Source organism: Nannospalax galili, unplaced genomic scaffold (genome assembly GCF_000622305.1).
Source record: "Nannospalax galili isolate Female #2095 unplaced genomic scaffold, S.galili_v1.0 scaffold72, whole genome shotgun sequence".
NCBI classification, from domain to species: Eukaryota; Metazoa; Chordata; class Mammalia; order Rodentia; family Spalacidae; genus Nannospalax; species Nannospalax galili.
This window is the reverse complement of record NW_008336933.1, coordinates 7,785,921-7,803,613: the sequence shown is the minus strand read 5'-3', so window position 1 is coordinate 7,803,613 and position 17,693 is coordinate 7,785,921. Positions and strand designations below refer to the sequence as shown.

At 43.6% G+C, this 17,693-nt stretch overlaps 1 protein-coding gene across 1 annotated transcript in view; it reads left to right on the top strand.

Moving 5' to 3' along the window:
• Ly86 (lymphocyte antigen 86) overlaps window positions 1-17,436 on the top strand; it is a 90,297-nt gene extending 72,861 nt beyond the window's left edge. Inside the window, exons 4-5 of the mRNA XM_008831653.3 lie at window positions 9,240-9,292; window positions 17,024-17,436. Of these exons, the coding sequence (XP_008829875.1) occupies window positions 9,240-9,292; window positions 17,024-17,107 (137 nt within the window). The 3' untranslated portion in view covers window positions 17,108-17,436. The remainder of the gene's footprint in view (window positions 1-9,239; window positions 9,293-17,023) is intronic.
• Window positions 17,437-17,693: the final 257 nt, after the last annotated feature.

Genomic DNA, 17,693 nt, shown 5'->3' with positions numbered 1-17,693 from the left:
ATTAATTAAGGAACAACTCAGGAGTGGGTGAAAAGGCCCAGAAACATGCAAGACCCTGAATCCAATCCCTACCATTAAAATAAAACCCTGGGAAGTTGAGAAGCCGCCAAATCAGGACATGGATAAATAAAATGATAAAAAACTGCAGTTGAACTTGAACTGAGCCTGGAGCTACCAACCACACAAACCAGAATCCATTGACTCCCTGCTAAAGCCTGAGCCCCTAGGGCCTTGGGATCCTTCTACAGCACAGCCATGAAGGCAATGGACATGCTCCTAAGTCCCCCCCCAAGCAAGCTTGTTACTTGTGTGTCCTAACCAATAAGCATTGCACCTTGCGGGGGGGACAGGAAACACCACATTCTAGAAGATCAGAAACTAGAGAAGTAGCAGTGGGTCAGAGAGGATGGCATGATAGGATGACATGATGACTTAAGAGTTGACTAGAGGAGCTGTGCTGAGTCTTTCCCCATCTGGCTCAGAAAATACCCGGAGGTATAGGATGGGGAAAGATCGTATTCAGAGACCACTAGAGTGAAGGGATTCACTCCCTGCCTCTCCTCCAGGGACATGCCATCTGCTCCACTGACCTTCACATCATTTTTGGTGTTCTTACTATCTCCCCATAGTTTTGGGTGAGCTCCATCCCACTGTGCTTTTGCAGAGTCAGGTCTGTGTCTCCTAGATCCACAGGCCTCTCCTATATTCATGTACCTGGACGTGAGACTACTGGGTCGTGTTTTTGAAGACATCTCCATTCTGCTCTCCATAATTGTTATATTAATTTACACTCCCACCAACAGTGTGCAAGGGTTCCCCTTTCTCAAAAATAAAAACTATTCACATTAGCCAACAGGAGGAAACAGCATGGACAGACAGGTAAATAGACAAAGACCTTATGGTAGATACACACAATGAAGTGTTCTTCAGTCTTCAAGAAGGAGATCCATCATTTGCAACAGCATGGAAGAAACTGGGGAACAGTATGCAGGTGAGATACACCAGGCAGAGAACAGATAGAGCATTGTCTCCCTTCTATGTAGAATCTGAAAATTTATCAACTCACAACAAAGACAGTGATTAATTACCTAAAGAGTAAAGGGAAAGGAATGGCCCAAGGGTTCTGTATTGTTATACTTTCTTTCCTTGCTCTGATCAAAAGTTTAACAAAAGCAATTTAAGGAGGAAGAATATATTTGGATTCACAGTTTGAGTGGGTTTTATTGTCGCAGGAAAGGAGAGGTAGCCGGTCACATCACAGCCACCATCAAGAAGCAGCCCAACATGAACGCCTGTGTTCTGCCACCTTTCACCTTTTTATTGTTTTTAATTTATTTTTATTTTATCTGTATGAGTGTTTTACCTGCATGTAAGTGCACCATGTGCATGCAATGCCTGAAAAGTCCAGAGAGGGTGTCAGATCCTCTGGAACCCGAGTTACAGACTGTTGTGTTTCACCATTTGGGTTCTGGGAACCAAACTCTGTTCCTCGGCAAGAACAGCCAGTGCTTGTATCACCTGAGCCATCTCTCCAGCTCTGTCTTTCACCTTTTTATTTAGTCTGAGATCCCAGCTTATAGAATAGTGGTCACCCATAATTAGAGTTAAGTTAATCTAGAAACTCCCTAACAGACATGCCCAGAAGTTTGTCTCCTGGGTGATCCTAGATCCTGTCAAGTTGACAATATTAACCAATCACAGGTGCAGATTTCCAGTTGTGAGATGAACCAGTTCTTAAGATCTAATGTACAGTATGAAAACAAGACTTCACAGTCTTATGCTATTTATTTGAATTTGCTGACAGGTTAGATCTCAGGTGGCCTTATTGGGGGGGGAGACAGAGACAGAGAGACAGAAAGAGACAGAGACAGAGAGAAACAGAGAGACAGAGACAGAAAGTAAGAGAAAGTTTGGATGCATCAACCTTGAATGTCTTTAATATATACTTTTTATGGATCATTTAATATAGCTTTGGAGAGAATTGTCTCTCTGTCCCTTCATTACCCCAAAGGGGCTAGCAGGAAAGAAAGGACTTCAAAAGTACAGACCAGTACTGCTACTGGTAGCCCAAGGAGTCATGTGACACACACATATACACACTTAGAGGCCTCTACTCAGGTAAAGCTAGATCCTTATCTACACCAAAGAAAAGAGTTTCAGAGAGTCAGAGTGAATAAAAGATAATGAGTTTATTAAGTGGAGATAAGCAATAGTACCACTTAAATTTAAGGACAGGCTTTGGAAGAGAGAAGCGGGGCCTAACCTGAGTTAGGCTTCTCAAGAGAGACTCACACCTAGCTCTCTTTATAATGGAGATACACATACATACACACACACACACACACACACACACAAGATACACATACATACACACACACACACACACACACACACACACACACACACACACATACACACACACATACACACACACACACACACAAAACTGTGTGAACTTCTAAGTTACATTGTCCAAAAGATGAAATTTACAACAGATTTAAAAATTAAAGTTTTAAAAGTAACATTTAAATTTGAGTAAAATACATGAGCTGTTTTAGTTCTCTTATCTTGAAGAATTTACTTTTGGGCTGGGTGTGGTGGAGCAAGCCTTTAGTCCCAGCACTTGGGAGGCAGAGGTAGGTGGATCTCTATGAGTTCAAGGCTAGCCTGGTCTACATAGTGAGTTCCAGGCCAGCTGGGGCTATCAGGAGACCCATTGTCCAAAAGACCCCCCAAAAAAACAAATAATTTCCATTTGTAAATGAAATCATAAGGTGGTTTTATGAGGTTTGTTGTTTAGATTTAAAGATGCGAGAAGCACACTGCTGCCGTTTAAAGTCAAGACCCTACTCACTACTCTGGCCCTAAGTAAGCATAGTCTGTTGTTTTCACATCCTTTAGATGTTTTTTAGAAAAAACGAGCACTGTCTCCATAGGCAATCTTGGTTTTATCAGTTGTGATGAAGTTTCTTGACTCTTAACCAGCAGGAAACATCTAGGTTCCAGGGCAAAGGGCCTCTTTTCTTTCCCATGTCCCCTTAATTTTCCCTGTCCTGCACTGCCTCCAAAAGGCTAAGCAACTGGTTTCTGCCACAGAAATAAAGATAAGGATGAGCACTATCGCTGAGAAAGCCTCAGTGAGATGGACACATCGAGGTGCCCTATGGCTTTAAGTTCTGCCACCATCAGAAGTCCACTGTGGCAAATGCGGCTTCCCTGCCCAGCACAAAAGAAAGCACAACGGATGTGCCAAGGCTCAGAGACGAAACCCCATCAGGAACGGCAAACCAGCCATCTGAAAGTTGCAAATCCCACATTCAGATGACTATGCCATGAAGGACCAGCACCTAAACCCAACAGCACCTAAACCCAAGAAGACATCTCGAAGATTCCAGTGACCAGTCATGAAATAAATGTGCTGGTTTCAGCAACTGAAAAGAAAGACCAAGCAAATAACTGAGACTGAGATGTACCTCAGTGCTAGAGCAGTTGCTTAATTATGGGCAAAGTCCTACGTTCCATCCCCTGGATGTGTACCTAAGAACTAAAACAAATAATCATTTTAAATAAAACTTTTGTTCTAGGGGGCTGGAGATGTAGTTCAGCGGTGGAGTGCTCCTGCAATACCCTGGATTCATCCCCAGCACTGGAAAAAAAAACTTTTTCATAAACTAATAGACATGATATCGTATTTGTTATAGCACGCTAACAATGCTTAACTGTTGAAACTTGGAAGAAATTCCAGCAAGATCCTTGCAAGGGCTAGAAAGCATTACAGATGTTGCAAGTAGAGTTCATTGTTCAGCAAGCATTCAGGCCAGCCTCTGCCTGGTTTCTGAAAACAAAAGGCGGGGGGCACGGGCCACGGTCTGCAGAATCTGCAGTAGACTTGCTCACAGCCACACAACAGCAGTGCAAAACAGTTAGCTAAACCTATCAAGGACTGGACACACTGTTGGCAGTAAAACACTGGACCAGCGCAGGCCGTGCAGGCAGAACTGAAGCGCTTGAAACCAAGATTCAGTGCAACTGTATCTTAGCAACTGGCTCTTGCTAAGGCCAATGGGACCCGTAGGGCAGGGGCTTAAGCCTCTACCTCCCCATACACTGGCATCACCGAAGAGAGAACCACTGAACCAAAAGGGGGTGCAGAGGAAGACTCAGGAGCGAGGCTGGATGAACCATGGGCAGAGAGGTTAGGGATGAGTGTAGAGTGCAGAGCCCAGAGGAGCAGAGGGAGACAGCAAGACTGAGCCTTTGCCTGAAGCCGGTGTTCGCCAAACCTGGCAGGCCTTTCATCTCCACAAAATAAAAATCAATTTCTGGGGTTGGAGTGGAGCTCAATAGTCCAACAGTTGCCTAGCAAGCATGAGGTGAGGCTAATCCCTAGCACAACAAAAAGACAATTTAAAGTTAAATTGAATAAAACTAAATTCAATTTCCACTCTTTAATCAGAAAAAAAGGACAAATTTTCAGAAATGTTTTCAGGGGTTCAGACCCAGGCAAGTGAGTTTCTTCAATCCTCTGCACATTAAACACTAATAAGGATTTCAAAGGGGGAGAGGAAGAAATGGGTGCAAGTATCCTGGGGATCTTTTTATAGTGCTGGAGTGTGAGAATGTTAATTAAAGGAATCTCAGAAATGGAGAGGGTCTGAGAAAGGAAGGAGCAAGGGTTTAATTTTAGGTGTTGTTTCATCAACTTAACAACAAAAAGACATTTCATGAGTTACTTGCAGCTATTTTCAGGAACCTCATGGGCCCCCAAAAGCCCCAGTTGAAAGTATAAAGTGTAGGAAACCAATTAAGTGCAAACCTCTCACCTGAGTAAACGGCCTGTTAGAAGCAAAGAACACAAATTAGCAAATCCTGAAGCTGTAAGTGAGCATTCACAGAAGACTAGCTGTCATCCCAAGAATATTCTTTTATTGTTATTATTATTTTATGTGTATGAGTATATTGCCTGCATGGAGGTAAGTGCACCTGTGTCATGCAGAGCCCATGGAGACTGGAAGAGAGCATCAGATCCCTTGGAACTGGAGTTCGGAATGGTTGCTAGCTGCCATGTAGGTGCTAAGAATTGGTCCTCTGGAAAAGCAGCCAATGCTCTTTAGCACTGAGCCATCTGTCCAGCCCCCAAGGATATTCTTTAAGCAGCCAGATACAGCCATTTTTCACCCACACAACTTAACAGTTGTGCACTCTGGCTCAAGCAAAACATTCCAAAATTGATGGCCATTGTGTGTTTTCAGTATCTGCCAAGCAAGTATCCCTCTAAGGTGATTAATTATTCAGCTAGCAGCCACCGATGCTCCACTTCCTGGGGTCTCAGCTCTGTGAGGTTATAGACTAGTCTTCTTCATTCCCCCCAGGAAGCTTTTCTATTTGTGTTTCATAAGTGAAGAAGCTGACGGGCAAGATCTTTAAGCAAGTCACCCACTATCACCTAGCTAGTGACTAGGAGACCTAGACCTTGAACCCCCATCTCTCTGTTTCCTAGCTTAAGTAGTTTGTGCTGGGCCACCCAAGAGCAATTACATAAGTATAAAGTGGGCATGAACTATGCCCACAGAGATCTAACCATACCAGAAAGAAAGCAGCTGTGGGGGGTGGCGGTGCTGTTTAAGGGAGGAAGGGGGACGGCAGCAGGGCAGGTGAGAAGGCAAGTCAATTAGAGGGGAAATATGAGCAAAGTACAATAATGCGCATTGTAGACATGGATCAAAGTCCAGGGGGCACCTGCTGAGTGCCAGGTTCTTGTATTCCGGAACCAAGAATTGAGCCAAGGATACATAGATAATGATAGAAATATAGAGACAGTTTAGTATCAAGAAATGCAGAACTAGAGAGATGGCTCAGCAGTTAGGAGCACTTATTTCTCTATCAGAGTACAGAATTCAGACCCTCACACTCATGTCAGGAAGCTCACAAATGCCTGTGACTCCAGCTCCAAAGTATCAGATGTCCCTTTCTGGCCTCCATGAGTACTTGCACACACATATGTGCACACATACACTTTTTTATAAAAACAAAGTATTTTTTTAAAAGAGAGGGATAAAGGCACAGTTGAGATTAGAACTGGGCTAGAGAACTAGAAAAGGCCCTGGATTTAGCCCCAGGCCTCAAAAGTCTGGTCCTTTATGGGTCATTGACATAGCACCCACGTTTTCCAGTATTTGGAGATCTGTTCTGACACATGCTCTGCCCCTTACAAGAAGCCCTTGTGGGGAAAAGTTTCCAGCCTTTCTACAAATGGGCTTTTATTTTTATATGTCAATCTTGATGCCTCTGCAACTACTTTCTCTGCCCTCTTCTACTACGATTTCCTTGTATGAAATGGAAATATCAGGTCTGGTGGCATGTTCCTGCAATCCAGCACTTGGAAAACTGAGGCAGGAGGATCAGAAATTCAAGGTCATCCTCAACTACTTAGCAAATTCGAGGTCACCCTGTCTCAAAAGAGAGAGAGAGAGAGAGAGGAGAGAGAGAGAGAAGAGAGGGAGAGGGAAAAAGAAAGATACTGGCATAATGGTCCCCATTATTCCATATATTAACTTTGAAAATCAACTGGTCAGCTTAAAAATAGATTTTTTAAAAAGAATTTGGCTCTTACAGTGACTGAAATAGGGGACCCTCTGAAGTGAGGTAGAGGAAAGACTGGGTCTTTCAACACAGTGTAAATACACGGCATTCTTATCTCAGTGATTCAGTGTGGCCTGATCAGTTGGACAGTCACCACTAACAGTTATGCAATGCTTACTATGTGCCAAGACCTGAATTCTTTACTGCTCTTGTCTTCAAAAGAGGAAAGCTAATAACTCATCTTCTTTGAATGTGAGTTAGATTCACTTGGTGACCTGTTTCTTTTGTTTTATGTGTATAAGTGTTTGCCTGTGTGTATGTATGTACACCACATGTGTTCCTGGTGCCCATGGAGGCCAGAAGAGGGCATTGGATCCCCTGGAACTGGAATTACAAACAGTTATGAGCCATCATGTGCATGTGGATGCTGAGACCCAAACCTGGGTCCTCTGCAAGAGCAGCAAGTGCTCTTAACTGATGAGCCATCTCTCTGGCCCTTTGGTGGCTTCTTTGTAATAAATGCAGCAGAAATGATTCTGTGTGACTACAAAGTAATAAGGAGTAATAGACACTGTGTTCGGAAGAAAAAAATGCAACCTGGTCACTGCTTACATCAGAGTTATTCCATGTTCCTCCAGGGACCCCGGCATGTCTTGAGTTTTGTTTTGTTTTGTTTTGCTTTGCTTTGCTTTGTTTTTGGTATTTATTTTTGTGAGACTGGATTTCCCTGTAGCCACAACTGACCTGGAACTCACTAAGTAGACCAGGCCAGCCTCAATCTCACAGAGATTAGCTTGACTCTGGCTCCTGAGTACTGGAATTAAAGGTGTGCACCAGCACACTGGGCTTGTTTTGTTTTTGAGATAGGGTCCCATTATGTAGCCCCAGCTGATGTGGAACTCTCTGTGTAGACCAGTCTGACCTAGAACTCTCTATGTAGAACAAACTGACCTCGATCTCACAGAGATTTGCCTTCCTCTGCCCCCCAAATGCAGGGATTAAAGGCATGTGCTGCCACGCTAAGCTCACTGCTGGGGTGTCTTTGAATTCCCAGTCACAAACCTCAGAACAAAGTCCTGAGAACGGTGTAAGAATCCTGCTGATTCTCACGTAATGTCCCTCCCCACTGTCATATGGAATATGTAATAACTTCTTTTGCTTCTCAGCACACCAAGCACCTTCTCCTACCTTTCTGCCTGTTATCTTCACTGAGAAAGTCCAAGTAATCAGGTGTCCTGCCCTGTCCTACCAGCCAATTTACATATCAGCCCACAGGGACCCCATTCTACTGTTTTCCCTCCTACAGCTGTGGGAGTCATGTTTGCACTTCTCCCAAGAGCAAACCCCTCCCTTCTTCCCTCTTAGCCTCTTTGCTAGATTTCATCCTTCGCTTCTCCTGCAGCCTTAGTTGTTCTCTTGACTAACTGTCCTCCCAGACTCTGAATGCTGAAGGGTCTTGGGGGTGTGTCTGGCCCTCACCTCTTCTCTGTTAATTCTGTCTCCATGGAGGAGAAGTTCTCATCCTGTCCTGTGACTTTACCTCTAGCTGTAGGTTAATGACTCAAATATTCATAGCTGTGTCCCTAACTCTTCCCCCAAATTCCTGATTTGTATATCCAGCTGCTTTCCAAGACCTTTTATTAACTATTTCAGATATCAAGCTTTTTAATCACCAACACACACAGACACACACACACATACACAGACACACACAGACACACATACACAGACACACACACATACACAGACACACACAGACACACATACACAGACACACACACATACACAGACACACACAGACACACATACACAGACACACACAGACACACATACACAGACACACACAGACACACACAGACACATACAGACTTTTTCCTCCCCTACTCCCCTGTCTTAATAAACATCACTCCCATGTCTCCAAATGTTCAAGCCACCTCTCTCTGTCCTTCCACTCTCTCAAATGTTTTCCCATATCAGGGCTTTTGTCCTTATGTTCTTGTCTTGAGAGTCTCCTCCTCCTCCTTCTTCAGAACTCAGCCATCTGTCACCACCATGGTTTCTAATGACCAGCCATCCTGCCAAACTTAGCCTTTCCCTATTCTGGTCATAGCAAATATTTACCAAGGACTGCCAGGGGCTGTCACTCAGGCTTTCATTCGTTAACTCTTAATTCCTCACAGAGCTAGGGAAGTGGGTACTGTTTTTTCTATTATAATGCCTGTCTTAGAAGCAAAGCAACTGAGTCCAAAGAGAGAATATCTGTCCAGGTCAAAGAGCTATAACAGGTGGCTTTAAAGTGTCACCTGCTGCATCCCAGCTTCGGCCTGGCCTCTTGCCCTCTCTATATACACCCTGCATGCTTCCTTTCGACACTTTTCACAGTCTAGGCAGCATTTCATTTAGATGCCTCTGAATTGTCGGCCTCCCCATTGGAATACAGCAACATGTGCACAAAGACTATTTTCTATCACTGGATCACCAATGTCTGCCACACAGCAGGCAATCAACCAATGTTTGTCACAAAAGTGAGTGAATGAATAAATTTGAGGTCAGGAAATTAAAATTTATATCAATGTCTATTCATATTTTATTGCTCATAAATGATCTGTATCTCTGGTTTTTTTTAAAGACTGTTATCTATGCTTTATGTATTTCAGAGCAGATATACTATGCTGGTCCTATCAATAATCTTGGATTTGATATTCCACAGGTAAGGTTTTCGGGTTTCTGTTTTCTGTTGTTATGTGATTATTGTATTGAAGAGTTGATTTCTTAGAGGAGAAGAGAGAGGAAGAGGAGGAAGGAAGAGGAGGAAGAAGAAGAGGAGGAAGAAGAGGAGGAGGAAGAAGAGGAGGAGGAGTAGGAAGAGGAGAAGGAGGAGGAGGAGGCAGAGGCAGGGAGTTTCATAGTTGAAAATGTTAGCACAAGTCATAATAAGTGGCGTGCTTAGCATGCTAGCTTTGTCCACTTGGTGTTTAACATTTGATATGCTGTTGAACCTTTGGGGTTTGGGGATCCTCCTGGAACAACCCTGCTGGGAGTTGAAATGCTGGCATCTTGCCCACAGAATTGCAGGTGTCTTTGGGGATTCCATATAGCTATATGGAATAGGTGTGCTGGAGGTGGGCATGTGGAAAGCAGCCACACTAGACTGTGAGCTATGTTCCAATAAAGCTGGCAATTCAGAGGAAGGATAGTCTACAAACTACACTGGCTTGCATGTTCCCCTAGTTACCATACTCCTGAGCTAGGTTTGTAACCTACTTTCTTTTGCTATAACTGAATAATAAACACTGTATGATTTATAAAGAACAGTGCTAGAGAAACAGCTTAGTCAGGGAAGCGCTCATCTTGCAAACATGAGATATGAGTTCTATCCCCAAAGCCCACATACAAAGGGCCAGGCATAGTGGCACATGCTCATAAGCCCAGTGTTGGATAGGCAGAAACAGGAAGACCCCTGGGGCTTACTGACCACCCAGCTTAGCAAGTTTCATGTCAGTGAGAGACCCTGACTCAAAAAAAGAAAAAGAAAAAAGGTACCCCACATGTGAAGAGTGGCACCCAAGGTTGTCCTCTGGACTCCATATGCATGTACATACACAGCCATATATAACTCTCCATACATATATGCACCTGCACACACAAACAACATGCACACATGTAAAGGAACAAAGGCACTGTGCTAGTTAGCTTCAGTTGTTGGTTTGACACGCCTGGGAAAAGAGACCCTCAATTGAGGAATGTCCTCTATCAGATTGGCATTTTCTTAATTGCTGGTTGGTGTAGGAGGCCTTAGTCCACTGTGAGCAGTGCCATCCCTGAGCAGGTGGGCTTGGGTTGTATAAGGGAAGTAGCTGAGCAAGGCAGTGAACAGCATTCCTACATGGTCTGTGCTTTACTTCCTACCTCCAGATTCCTGCCTGAATTCCTGCCTAAGCATCCCTAGATAATGGACTGTGAGCTATAAGCCAAATAAACCCTTTCCTCCCTAGGCTGATTTGGGTCAGAGTGTTTTATCACAGCAATAGAAAGCTAACTAAGACAGGCATACTCAGCCCGCCACTCTGAAGGCTGTTATATCTGATGAGGACTTTGCAATGTTCTGACTCACATAGGACATAATAGAACAAGAGGAGTCAAACTGGCTTCCAGAATAGACCCACGCTTGAGAAAACCCATCTACCCATTAACCCATTAGTCCATGAATGAAATAATCCAGTCACAAGAGCAGAGCCTTCTTAAAGGTCCCACCTGGTCCCACATCTTCAGACCTCACACTGGGGATTAACTTTCAACAGACTTTATGGTGAGGACATTCAAGTCATAGCAGGGTGCCACCAAGTAGATAAAGAGCTTGTGTCTTGAGCATTCACTCAGTACTCAAACCTGGGGTTGGAGAGATGGCTCAGCAGTTAAGAACACTGGGTTGTTCTTGCAGAAGACCCGGGTTCAAATCCCAGCACCCACATGGCAGCTAACAACTGTCTGTAACTCCAGTTCCAGGGGATCCAACAGCCTCTTCTGTCTTCTGCGGGCATTGCATGACATGGGTGCACCTACCTACACACAAGCAATACATGCATACATATAAAATAAAAATAATAAATACAAGATTTTTTTTTAAAGCTAAGACTAGAATTTTCTGTAAAATTTTCCTTTGTTCAAAATAATATGACTTCTGAAATGTGTAAATTCAAGCCACTCTGATATAAGCAATGTATTTCCCTGCTACCCCTGAAAGAATGTTAAGGAGCAACATAAAAATGATTATGAAGCCGGGCGTGGTGGCACACCCCTTTAATCCCAGCACTCCTCAGGAGGCAGAGGCAGGCGGATCTCTGTGAGTTCAAGGCCAGCCTGGTCTACATAGTGAGTTCCAAGACAGCTGGAGCTACAGGGAGACCCTGTCTCAAAAAGACCAGAAAAAAAAAATGATCATGAAATTGTAATCATTTTGATTTTTTTTCAGTTTCATCTTTCCCATCACCGAAACCTGAAGCTCTCTTCAACTTAGTTTCATATCTGTTTGCTTTCTTGGTGTCCCACTCTCTGGGTTCCTGATTCACAGACTCATTCTAACAGACCCTGCTGGATTTCTACCAGGTCATTCTCACAACTGTAGCTCCTAGTCTTCGCTCTCGGGAATTAGCACTTTTCTTCTTAGGCCTTTCAGGGTGACACAGAAGTTCTGCATAAAAGGAAAACTCAGCCTTCCCTCACTTCCAGGAGGTGGGGTGTAAGTTCTCCCGGAGAGCTTTTCTTTAAATCTGTGCTATTTGAATTCTTTTTCTTTTTCCATTTTTCTTCTGATATCCCACTAGAAACTGACATAATAATTGCCAACCATTGAGTTTCATTTTGCACTACTAGCTTTATTTTTTTACAGCTCCTAGGAATTGTAAATAGGAAAAGAACTTCTTAAAGTCACAGAAGCTCTTCGAAAGGAAATTTACCTTCTGAGATGTGACATGCTTTACAGATGTTCCTCAACTTAACACAAGGTTACATCCCATAAACTTATTATAACTTGAAAAGAGATTAAGTTGAAGCTACATTTGATACACCCAGCCTACAGAATATCACATGACATCCTGAAGAGAACTAGTCACTTGATCATTTACTCTTATGACTGGGAACAGTGGCTCACTGTCACTGTGCCCAGCATGAAAGTAAGTTCATACTGCATGCTGTAGGCCTGAAAATAATTGAGAATTCAAAACACAAAGTAAAGTTCCTACTGACAGCATTTCAGTCTCCAACCATGGTAAACAGCCATTGTAAGTGGGATACCATATTACAGTCATCTACAATGCTTACAGGATACACAGTTCCAACAGTCTTCAGCCAATAAACACTGCTCCAGGAGACGCAGTCCAATATCCACCAAATCCATGTTCCAGTGTCCTGCCCTAAGCCTGGTTCTCCTCCCCTTCTGAGCCCTGAACCTGGGAAGTGGACACCTTGGTAAGCTCCTGACCAACACCCAGACCTGCAGACTCATACAGCAAATAGAGCTTCACAGGACACATTACACACAGGCCTATGTAGCAGAACAACTGGAGACCTTGATCCCAAGAGGGGCTGTCTACACTGGCCCCAACAGCTACAGGATACCCAGGGTTCTCAAGCTCACAGCCAACTGCAGCACTCAGAGACTCTGCTTTCCCAAGAACAGACAATTAAGAACATTTTAATTTTGAAAGATCTACTCACATCCCCTCCTTCTTCTAAACCCCCAGAAATGGGCTGTGTACTAATGGAGGTTCTTATTTGACAAAAATCCTTTCCACTCACCATTTAATCTTCAGTAGTTCCTTGGTTGTTCTTTTTCTTCTAAATGAAATATTTATTTGTGTGTGTGTGTGTGTGTGTGTGTGTGTGTGTGTGTGTTGTATACACTTGTTAGTGTGGCTATGTACATATTACCTGGGTGTGTGTATACCTGGAGGCCTGAGGTTGATGTCAAGAGTCTTCTTCAATCTCTGTCCACCTTTATTTTTTGAGACAGTTTTTCTCACTAAACCTGAAACTCATTGATTCAGACAGCTAGCTGGCCAATGAGCTTCAGGGATCCCCCTGTCTCTGCCCCTCTACTCCAGTGCTGGGTTACAAGAGCACAATGCCATCCCTGGCTTTTTACATGGGTTCTGGGGATCTGGACTCAGGTCCTTGTGTTTGTACAGCAGACACTTGACTAAGTCACCACCCCATCCCAACATTTATTTTTATTTATTTTCAGTATTTTACTACTTTTATGTGTATGAGTATATTGTCTACATGTACCTAAGTGCACCCATGTCATGCAATGCCCGCCAAGGTCAGAAGAGGGACTTGGAGTCTCCTGGAACTAGAGCTACAGATGGTTGCTAGCCACCATGTGGGTGCTGGAAAGTGAGCCCAGGTCCTCTGGAAGAACAGCCAGTGCTCTTAACCAGTGAGCCATCTCAACAATACCACAAATATTTTTAATTAAAAAAAATTTTATTTATTATTTTTATTTTGTGTGTGTGAGTGTATTGCCTGCATGTGTATAAGTGCACCTATGTCATGTAATGCCCGAGGAGGATAGAAAAGGGTATCAGATCACCTGGAACCAGAGTTACAGACAGTTGTTAGCCACCATGTGGATGCTGGGAATCAAACACAGGTCCTCTAGCAGAGCAGTTAGTGCTCTTAACCACTGAGCCATCTCTCCAGCCCCATCAAAGATTTATTTATTTATTTTTTATTATTTATTTATTTATTATTTATTTGGTTTTTATGAGACAGGGTCTCCCTGTAGCCCCAGCTGTCCTGGAACTCACTTTGTGGACCAGGCTGCTCTTGAACTCACAGAGATCCGCCTGCCTCTGCCTCTTGAGTGCTGGGATTAAAGGCGTGCGCCACCATTCCCGGCTCAAAGTTTATTTTTAATTGATGCATAATTGTACATATTCATAGAGTTTTATGATATTTCAGGATATGCACATGGTGCAAAATTATCAATGTCAGGGTGACTGGCCTTGCCATTACTTCGGACATTTATCGCTCCTTTGTGCTGAGAACATTCAAAGTCTTCTCTATCAGTTTGTTTTTAACACACCCAATCCTTTGACCCATATTGAAGTCCTACCTGTGGGGGCCGGAGAGATGGCTCAGAGGTTAAGAGCACTGACTGCTGTTGCAGAAGATCTGGGTTTGATTCCCAAGGGATCTGATACCCTCTTCTGACCTCCACGGGCATTTTACAACATGGGTGCACTTACACACATGCAGGAAATGCACTTGTACACATAAAATAAAGAATAATAAATAAAATATTATTTTAAATGTGTAAACCTGTAATCCTGTATTGGCCTATGCCTGCTCCTTTCTGAATTGAAAGTTGGAGATCCTTTGGGTTTCCAAAGATATGGAGAACCAATAAGTACAGCCTGAACTATGAATCGCCAAAGATGCAAATACAAGTCTAACCTGTACATCCAGTGGCCTCCTGAGCAGCAGAAAGGAGTTCACCGTCCATTGTCTCTACCTTGGTCTTCTGTGCCACAGGTTCAGTTCCCTGAATACTCTTTCTTATCATACCGCAGGATGCGTCTCTTGTAAATCTAGAGCCCCTTCCTTCAAATACTCTATCTTCTCTTAGACTCATAAAGCAGTAATGAAGAACCCTTTTGGTTTGCTACAGTTTTATAGGGTGTGTGCTTACATACACATAGAACGTTAAAAGAAGAGTGAATAGTGATGATGGTGGTTGTGGTGGTGGTGGCGATGATGATGATGATTATGATGATGATGATGATGACACAATTGGATATAAATATCAGCTGGCCTTTACTCATAATTAGTTCTCTACTGTTTACGCTTGCTTTAGTTAAATTCCTGGCATTGCTTATAGAGTTACATCTGCCTGGCTTTTCACCTATAAAAGTTCAAAACCCTCAAGGTGAATGGTACCCAAAGGTCCAGCTAATCAATCCTCATACCTAGGGCATCTTCCAGCACACAGTTCCACTCCCTTAAATCAATTCCCAGTCTTGGGATATCCATTCTCCTCTGATCCATTGCTAACTGCTGGCAAGTTACTCTGTTCTAATAACGCTGCCTCCTGTGCAACTTCTGTCCGGTGGTCTTATTATTTCTTCCTGCTGGCTGTCAACAGATTAAACCCCTTTCCCGCTTTAGGTGGCAGGAGGTCAGAGCTGTGTCAGGCATTTCTCATACATGCTTGACACTAACTCCCACCACTGCAGGCCTTTTCTTCTCTGATGGCTGCGTCTGCAGAGACACTACCATTATGCACATGGCATTTGAGTGCTAGGCTGGGCTTCAGCATAGAGCAAGACAAAAGTGGGTCCACCTCTGGGATCTTCCCACAATTCCTCATGCAGCACAGCTAGCATGGCCTCTCTAAGCAACTGTATGCCAACTACAAGTGAAGGGAGTCCGCTCTGGAGTGCAGTGGCTGGGAGGGGACTTGACAGGACTTCCTGGTTCTGTGCTCCTGCTAGGGTCATCTCCATCTCAGCAGATGATACTTTGTCCTCCCACTTGCTCAGGTCAGAAGCTATAGTGTCACTCCGAACCTATCTCATCCCCTCCCACCCACTTAGGTCCTCGCAACAAATCATATTCAGCCCCTCTTATCAAAATCTGCCCATAATTCCACCCTTCTCATCCATACCAAATCAGTCATGCTCTCTCTCACCTGGATGGCTGTATTTGTCACCTTCTGCTTACTGTTTACACTTATTATTTCATCCTCTCCCTTTACAGCCTCTCTTCAACAGAACAGAAAGGTACTACCAGCACACCTGAGAAAACTGTCACACCCAAGTCCCTTTCAGACTTGAAGTTAATACCCCACCATGCCAGCAAAGCCCTAAGACCTTGGCCTCCTATGGGCTCCCCACTCCCTCTCCTCTGCCTTCTCTCCCTGAAGTTCTGTTGACCCACTGTCTGTTTATCAAATATGAAGGAATCAGCCCCACGGCAGCAAGGCACCCTCTTGCATCTCTTTCAGGCCTTTGCCTAAAGATCATTTTCTCTGTAGGATCTCCCTTTAATCATCCTACTTAAAGTTACAAACCAACATCAGTCTACCCCACCTAGCTCTCCTATCTACCCGCTTCCTGTATGAGTTTCTCCATAATGCCTGCATCTGGGGTGTTCTGCATTATTTCTTACCTTGTGGACTGTTCATCTCTTCCAATGAGATGTAAGTTGTACGGGGTAAGGAATTGTTTTGTCTTGTTCTATTTCCTTCCGAGAGTCTGGAACCATGTCTAGCACACAAAAGGTGCTCAATAAATACAAATGTCCCTCACTAGCCATGGGGGTTGGGTTCCAGGACCCTCTCATACACCAAAATTCACAGATAGAGCCAATGAGGTGGTTTGTTGGGTAAAGGTGTTTGCTACCAAGCCTGATAACCTGTTTGATTTCTGGGCCCTTCATGGCAGTTGGAAACAACTGACTCCCACAAGTTGTACTCTGACTTCTATGCAAATTCTGTGACGTGTGCATCAGTGCCCACACAAATACACACACACACACACACACACACACACGCACATACAATAAAGTAAATAAATGTAATAAAAGTGTTCTAAAATCTGCAAAAGCTCAAATCCTTATATAAAATAGCATGGTATTTACAAGCTATCCTATCCACATCCTTGGATTTACTTTAATCATCTCCAGATTACTTATAAAACCTAATATCAAATAAGTTCTATGTAAATCATTATGTTATACTGTGTTGTCCAGAGAATCATGACAAGAAAAAGAAGTCCATACATTTTCAGGACAGGAACAATTTTTTCCAACTATTTTCACTCTGCAGTTCATTGAATATGTGGGTGCAGAGGCCTTGTATTCAGAGAACTGACTGTATTTATTAAGTGGTTGACTGGTACCATGAGTCACATGCCTAATGCTTTACCTGTGTCACTTGTAGGGACAATACCATGTTTTGCTGAAACTGTATAATGAAAACCGTTCTACTGTGGCTTGTGCCAACGCTACTGTCATCTGCTCCTGACCATGGCCTACAGGAAAAACTATAGCCAGCTCAGCCCCCATGGGGACCCCAAGTCCTCCAGACTCACCTACCAAGAGCGACTCCACAAAGAAACTCGTCAAGGGTCCGCCTACCAATCTTAGCCCCAGGGTCAAATATTCTCAGCTCCCCACAAATGTAATAAAATTTCTGAAATGATGTTTCTAAGGACCCTTTTGCTCACCACTAACAATCTCTAGGACTCTTTAATGGCTCTCTTTCTATAATTTCTCACATCTCATCGAACTGACCTCCTTTTCAACTCCTTAAGAACACTTCCTGTTACTCAGAATAAAGACAGTTGGCTCACACCTGTTCATCATGGCTTGTTCAATGAATCTTCATGCAATGCTGCAGTTAAAGAATTATTTTCTCCAGATACAAGTGTTGGCAGCTAGAACAAAGTAAGCAGCTCTCAGAGAGCTGAGAGGATAGTAGCCTGTCTAAAATCAGACTGCTGAGAAAATGTCATTGCTGTACCTGCCCTTGGACCATGAGGGAGAGAAGCTACGGAACTCCACCAAGAGGCATCATCATCCTCTTGTCCACACATTCATTTACTTTCATC